This window comes from Prunus mume, linkage group LG8 (assembly GCF_029339155.1).
Source record: "Prunus mume cultivar Tortuosa linkage group LG8, ASM2933915v1, whole genome shotgun sequence".
NCBI classification, from domain to species: domain Eukaryota; kingdom Viridiplantae; phylum Streptophyta; class Magnoliopsida; order Rosales; family Rosaceae; genus Prunus; species Prunus mume.
The window spans coordinates 22,583,823-22,591,249 of record NC_142705.1 but is presented as its reverse complement, the minus strand read 5'-3'; the positions used below and the strand labels follow the sequence as shown (position 1 = coordinate 22,591,249).

Here is a 7,427-nt window from a genome sequence, read left to right as displayed (position 1 = left end):
AAAAAAAATCTGCCCCAACTTCAAATGGTTCGAGCTCCAGCTCCGCACTACAAAAAAATAAACTTGCAAAGGTAAATTCAACAAAAAAACTAATGGATACCTTGCATAATATGACAATGACACACACACGAACAATTAGCTACGTAGATATTGTTATTGTACATGACTGCATACATCAAAAAACATGTATATTGGTTGTGCCAAGTTACAAATCCTAACCTGATGTCACTTTTCCAAGCCTTGCAAACTTGTATCATAGCCTTCACATCGTCCATGGCCACGGGTTGTGTTGGATCAAAACGGGCCTCAGTGTCTGTGCATGAAAACCGAGTCGGCCTCTTTTCCCGGGAGGATCGTGAATGGACTCAACAACGCGTTTTGCGGGCCGCTTCACCTTGATGCATCCTTGCCTTCGTGATCGATTTATACTAGTTTCCATGGGAGGCCTCGCCTTGCGTCCCACCCCCTGAATTTCTTTCTTATTCCAATCCTCTAACAAATTTAACATTGTTTTACAAATAACTCTGTACCCTTCCCTATCTTCCGGACTAGGAAGGAGGGGATCTTCAAGACTAGGAACATTCACATCTTCAGAAGTAGGAACCTTGTGAGGTTGTTGGTCCACTTGTTTGTCACCAACTGAAGTGTCAATTTCAGCGGCTTCGACTTCCATGGCTGGGAAGCCTTCCACAATATTAGCAGGACTTCCGCTTCCCTTTCAGCCCCTTGTATATGCATGGCTGGAAAAGCTTCCACTCCATCAGCAGGACTTCCGCTTCCCTTTCAGCCCCTTCCACTCCACCATAGACTATTGCTTCCATTTCAGCCCGTTCATGTATGCATGCCGAAGGCTTCCACTCCATCACCTGCAACTTGTGCGTCCATTTTAGGCCCTGCTGAAGTCGGAGTAGTAAGTTCATTCAAGGGTGACATTTCATTCTACCCTCCTTCATTCATCTGAGCAGTACACACTTCCTCATGCCTTTCTCCACCACATAATTTTTTTAACTCCTCCATCTCCAATTTAAAATAATGTTCCACTGAAGCAATTGTTAGGGTCAAATCCCGAATAGCCTTTTTATTTCTGTCACACTCCTTCTCATGCTTCAAACAGTTCTTGTTGACAATAGCTTCCAAGTCACGAACTCTGTTCCTAAGGCCCCGATTTGAACTACGTAGCTTTGCCAACTCATCCTTAGTGCTTTCTAATTGATGCTTCAACCTGCCAAAGTCATTAAAAGACCCTTTGCCCTGCATAAAGTTATAATGCAACAGTTAGAAAGCTTACAAAAAATAAGAAAACTATTTCCACTTATTTCGTATCGCATTGTCTACATTTTCACAACATTGGAAAAAGGTCATGCTCACCTTAGAAGAGGAGGGAAGGGTAGTCATTTCCTTAACATCCGCCTCTTTTTCTTCACTAGAAGTGCTGGTTTTGTCTTCGCCCTCATCCCCAAACAATTGAACAATTTCTTCATTGTTCTCATCATCACCCCAACTCCAGTAAGGTTGTTGCTTCTCAATATCAGTCGGCCTGAGAAGTTGCACATCAACCTCCATTTGAAACACATCTAATAAATCAGTGAACTTTTTACTTGTTCCTAATCATAACATGAGTAATACAAACTGAACTAACCTCAAAGTTTTCATAAACCTAACTCATAACCTCCCGAAAACGGGCCACCGTGTTGCTTCTCCAATGTAATATTCGAGGGATGTGTGTATTGTCTTCATGGACCGTGAAATGCAATGCTTCCAATGCTGGGAAGACTTCAAAAGCCCAAATCTGTTGACAACAATCAAACATCAAAATCTGTACATGTATTTAAATGAACTAAAACATTGTTGGATATGTGTTCACCTAAAGAGCGAAGCCAAACTCCCTTATGATGTACTCTCTGGCTCTACTGCATTCCATTCTTGTCTGCGCTCTCTTCTTCCCACGTTTGTTGGGCTTTTTTCTATTTTGAGGCACCTTCACTCGTTGGTAATCAGGAGAAACTGCCCTCAAAAGTGAAGCATTTGTCATCGCATATGACACGGCACCCCATGGATACTTGTCAAACTCTTCTAAGTCTTCGGCCAACTTCAAATAGCGCATGTCAATAAGCACATGCTTTTCAGTACCCAATAGCACAAAAATGGCAAAATAGACCATTCCAAGCTTTAACGCATCGTCATCATCTGTGCACTCGATGAAGGCAGTGTGTAGGTCCAAAAGGGTGGGAGGTTTATTGCTACTTGAAGTATTTTCGCTTCAAGGAGCAGTTTTCATTTGTCGCCTTCGGAATGAAAGGGAGCTTTCCGAACCTTAGGCCCGTGATGAGGCAAAAGTGTTGGGCTGTGAATTGTATCAACTTGTTACCCACAATGAATTTTATCCCGTTCACCTGTGTAACTGTCTTAGGATCAGCCTTCCTCATCAACAGCCCGTGGACAACTTTTGAATTCCACTTCAGGTCCTCTATCAGTAATAGATGACCAAAACAACTCCCCTCGAACCTCTGTAATTGCTGCGTATTGAACTTCGCCTTTATTGTTGTAATGGCGGTCCTTGCGTGTGAAAGGGCAAATAGCTTTCCTTCGTACTTCTCATCCTCAGGAATCATAAGCTTTGCTTTACAAGCCATTATAGAGTTCCCTGCACAACAACATCATACATATGGATCATTGGTTACCCATATTTCATACGTACATTACTCAAACTAATACTTTCAAGCCATTTAATATATGTATATACGTATGACAAAACCAGAAATGTTTTGAAGCCTCTTTTCTACTCTCCAACTCTCTCCACACTCTGCTGTTATCTACATTCCCTTCTACAAAATCTATATTCGATTCCATCCAAAAACCAAATACCACCCAAGTGTGAAAACAATTTCATGAACCACGGATCCACTTTATACAAGGTTTTGGCGAAATGGCTACAACAATTACTCCAAATGCATCAATGCGTACTAAAATCTACTCATTACCATAGTCATATACATGTCTACTCATATGCAATACAGTAGCACACATGGAACATCAGTATTGACAGTTATGGACTCTGTGTACAAACTAGACACGTCAAAATGTTACTGCAACTGCAATTGCTAAACCTAGCTGAATGAACATGAAATTTCTAAACAGATACTAAAGCCCAAAAAAAATACCATTTTCAGACATATATGAAAAGCTGCAAGCAAGGAATAACAACAAAATTTAGTAGGTTTTATAGCACAGGGAAAAGAAACATCCCACGCCAACTTACATTAGTATTTCAAATTCACATAATTAACCATTAAGACTGGAAGGGTGCAAACTATGCTACTAGGTGCTGAAACAGCAATGATACCAACAAATTTACTTATGCATTATTTCTCAAGAGCTAATTTAGGGCCTAGTGAGGTAAACCTGTGTTATAATGGAATAGCCATTGCCACCAGAATAAATTCCCACACTAAATATGCATCATCAAATGGAATTGAAAACACGCATCACAAACGAACCAATCCCAGATGACAAATACCAACTTGAGGCACTTCATCGTCCACAGAGCAAAATCAATACACCAATACAAGTTTCATCCAAGCATGAAATAATTCACAGTTAAAATAGATTATTATTGCAATCTCTGTAATTACTAAACTTCACAACATCAGTCATAGGTTACTGAAATTATCCTTCTCAAATGAAAATTATACAAATGCACAAACTAGTCAATAACAAATACAAAACCAACCTTAGAATCACTCGTTTTGTGCACAGAATCGAATTAAATCCCAGCAACACCTACTGAGAAAATCGCGATTTTTGTCTCTGACAGGATTGAGCAGGAGGAGGAAGTATGTGAACAAAGTCTGAATCGAAACCAAGATTTAGGGTTTTTTGAGGCTCTAAAGGAGCAGAGGAGAAGAGAAAGACGTTGATTTAAGACATGAAAAGAGAGGGAACTAAGAAATCGTTTAAGGGAGAGAACATTTAACGAAGAAACCCTCTCTTTCACCGTCAAGAACCGCCTCACCAAACCCTAACATTGACTGCAGAGAGAGAACGAGAGAGTCTTTAGGTTTTAGGGACAGAGAGGAGACATAGAGTGGTGGTGGCGGCTGAGAGAGAAAGCGCTGACAGAGGAAGAGACGACCGTCACAGAGGCCTGAGAAAGACGGAGAAGCCACAAGTGTTAGGTCGCCAATCCATGGCCAATAACTCCCCAATAGATATGTTTTTATATGGAGGGCACTATGGTCATTTCACGTCTCCAAGAGATTATATTAGAATACAATTTGTAGCCTGATTATTTCAGCACACTATTTTTGAATTGTGATGACACCAGCTTATTTCCCTAACTATTTAAAAAGTCAACGGTCTAACCTAGTGAAAAGTGAAAAATGATATTGGCTTAGAAGTCTTCCCCTGACACTTGGCAATGTTTGTGAAAACCCTCTTCCCCTTCCCCTTCCTAACTTTGGCCGAAAGTTATTGAAAAAGGGCCTTAGGCGGGGTTACGCTTTGTTCTTTTTCCTCGAGAATTCCTTGTAGTTTCCAACCGACGCAAACAAAGAGTCAAGTCAAGTCAATATATATATATATATATATATATATCCCAATTCTCGTTCATCATCTTCCTCAAGCAATTAAGCAGCCTTCATTCAAAGACATGGGAGAAGCTCAAACTGGATGGATGTTCGATGTGTTCGTTAGTTTCAGAACTGAAGACACTGGCAATAACTTCACTGATCATCTATACACTGCTCTGGATCAAAAGGGAATTGTCACCTTCAGACACGACGCACTTGAGAGAGGAAAACCCATTTCCACAGAAATTCAGAAATCGATCAGAGAATCGAGGTTTTCGATCGTTGTCTTCTCAAGAAGCTATGCTTGTTCAAATCGGTGCTTGGATGAGCTTGTGGGGATCCTTGAGTGCATGAAATCAAAGGGTCAGACCGTTTTCCCAGTTTTCTATGACGTGGATCCATCTGATGTGCGCAAACAGAGGGGTTGTTTTGAGAAAGCTTTTTGTGAACATAAGCAATATTTCATGGACAAGGTGGAGAGCTGGAGGGCTGCACTGAAAGCGACAGCTAATCTCTCTGGATGGGATTTGAAGAACAAGTAAGTTGTCAGTTGCAACTATTAATTTAATTATTATTTTATGCGTGTTTTAGTATATCAACTTATCAAACTTTGTACATCTGGGACAGATATTTCTTTTGAATTGTCGATATGAGTCCTTCAAGGATCAAATCAAATTTTCCTCTGTCATATGCAGGCATAACTTCTTCCTGTGTTATTAAACTGAATATCTGAAACAGCATTTGGTGGTTTGAAGTTAGTTGTGTTCATGCGTTGTCATGTAATTAGAAGAGCCAAAATGTCATATTTTAAGAGAGAAAACAGGCAAAATTGTTATTACAAAAAGACAGTATCTTGTGAAGCTCTGTTGAAAGCGGTATACATGGTTTTCAGAAGGCTGTTATGAACATACTATTCCCAACGGATACCATGGCTACATTGAATCAATCAATGGGATGGTTTCAGATGGCTTTTGAGAAATTTATTCAAACAGAGTTTTTGGGTTTTGGACTCAAATTCTGTTTTCAGTTTAAAAATTTGGATTAAAATAGAATACCAAATTGCCCCTTACAATTCCCAACTGATACTATGGTTATGATGAATGAAGCAATGGGACTTCCATCTTTTTGACATCATCAATATGCCCATTCTTGTTTTGTCTCTTGTTATTGAAACCATATGAATTGACAAGACCAGAAGGTCTTGGGTAGAAACTGAGGCCATTTTTGCTTCCCAAGTGCAATTTGAATCCAGCTTTGTTTGCTTTATATACTTTCCTTGAAAAATTACAAAGCTGCTCTCTACAAATCAAAGGGCATACATTATATTTGAAATTGCAGCTCCCTTCTTCCCTTCAAATTTTCAGTCTCAGTGAACAGAACTAAAGAATACTGCATATTGCATACTGTTTCTTTGACAAGTTATGGCTCATTTTTCACTCCTCACACGAACTCCTTGTTCTCCTTTTTTTCAGGTCCGAGTCAAAAGTTATCCAAGAGATTGCTGAAAAGATATTCAATCAATTGAGCCAAGAGGTTTCAAGTGTGCCCAAGGATTTAGTTGGAATAGATTCCCTCGTCAAGGAAATGAATATGTACTTAGATACGGGGGTGGATGATGTTCGCATTACAGGAATCTGTGGGGAGAAAGGAATAGGCAAGACAACTATTGCTCAAGCTGTTTTTGACAGTCTGTCTGTCAAATTTGATGGTAGCAGCTTCCTTGCCAACATAAAAGAAGTTTCTGAAAAACAAGGCCTAGTTCCATTACAGGAACAACTTATTTCAGAAATCCTCATGGCAAGGAATATGAAGATAAGGAATGTTCATAGAGGCGTCAATACAATCAGAAACAGCCTATGCCGTAAGAAGATTCTTCTTGTTCTCGATGGCGTGGATCGATTAGAACAACTAGAAAACTTAGGTGGAAACCGTGATTGGTTTGGTGCGGGAAGTAGAATCATAATAACAACCAGGGACGAAAACTTGCTGAGCAGATATAGAGTGGACAGAATATACAGAGCAGCGAAGCTGAATCATGATGATGCTCTTCTGCTCTTTTGCTGGAAAGCCTTTAAGCAAGGCCGTCCCCCAGAGGATTATGCAGGACTATGCAACCTTGTTTTAGATCATGCTAAGGGCGTCCCTTCAGCACTTGAAGCTTTGGGGTCGTTCTTGTTTGGTAGGAGTTTGCCCGAATGGCAAGGTGCCGTGCATAGACTAGCTCAAGTTCCTTGCACGTGGGATTACTTAAAATGAATTTTACCTTTTTGTTTCTTAGTATTGGATGAACAAAGTTTGTATAATGCAAATAGTAGTCAGTAGTGGATCGTAAGACTTCCAATTGATGAGCCTCTGATATGTTGTTTCATGCATCGTTTCGTAAATGCGGTCTGGAAACTGTTAGCCAAGACATATTTGTAAGCTACCAAAAACATATGTACATTATATTTGTAAATCATTTACTTGGTTTGCTGTATGCTTACAGTACAGCAATTTTAGAGAGATTGTAGAGGCTTGATGGAAAAGACCTACTTAAAGAATTCGTATCAAGGCGTCTGTACAAGAAGAAGATATTCAGCACAACTAGCTATACACAGGCCAAAAACCAGAAATAACCTTGGAATAAATCTACTTGAGGATTTGAAAGAGATAGTCGCATCGCCTGCAGAGTCGGCACAAGTCCGGGTGTGGAACGAATGCCGCCAGTTAGATTATTTCTGTCAAAAATCCTGCATAGACAAAAGTACTGCCAAGGCAATAATCACAGGGGTTTGAACCCCTCCCCTTCCAAGTTCTGTAGCCACTTAACCACCACACTAATAATCACTTGGTGATTAGTACCTATGAAATCTCGTACTT

The 7,427-nt window shown here is 40.0% G+C and overlaps 1 protein-coding gene and 1 pseudogene across 1 annotated transcript; one reads left to right on the top strand and one right to left on the bottom strand.

Moving 5' to 3' along the window:
• Nucleotides 1–939: 939 nt before the first annotated feature.
• LOC148915078 (uncharacterized) lies at nt 940–2,633 on the bottom strand (annotated as a pseudogene).
• A 1,874-nt stretch (nt 2,634–4,507) lies between these two features.
• Nucleotides 4,508–7,070, top strand: LOC103342305 (disease resistance protein RPV1-like). Its single transcript, XM_008245916.3, has 2 exons — nt 4,508–5,106; nt 6,041–7,070. Exons 1-2 carry the CDS (start codon nt 4,649–4,651, stop codon nt 6,822–6,824), a joined length of 1,242 nt encoding a protein of 413 aa, XP_008244138.2. The 5' UTR covers nt 4,508–4,648; the 3' UTR covers nt 6,825–7,070.
• Nucleotides 7,071–7,427: the final 357 nt, after the last annotated feature.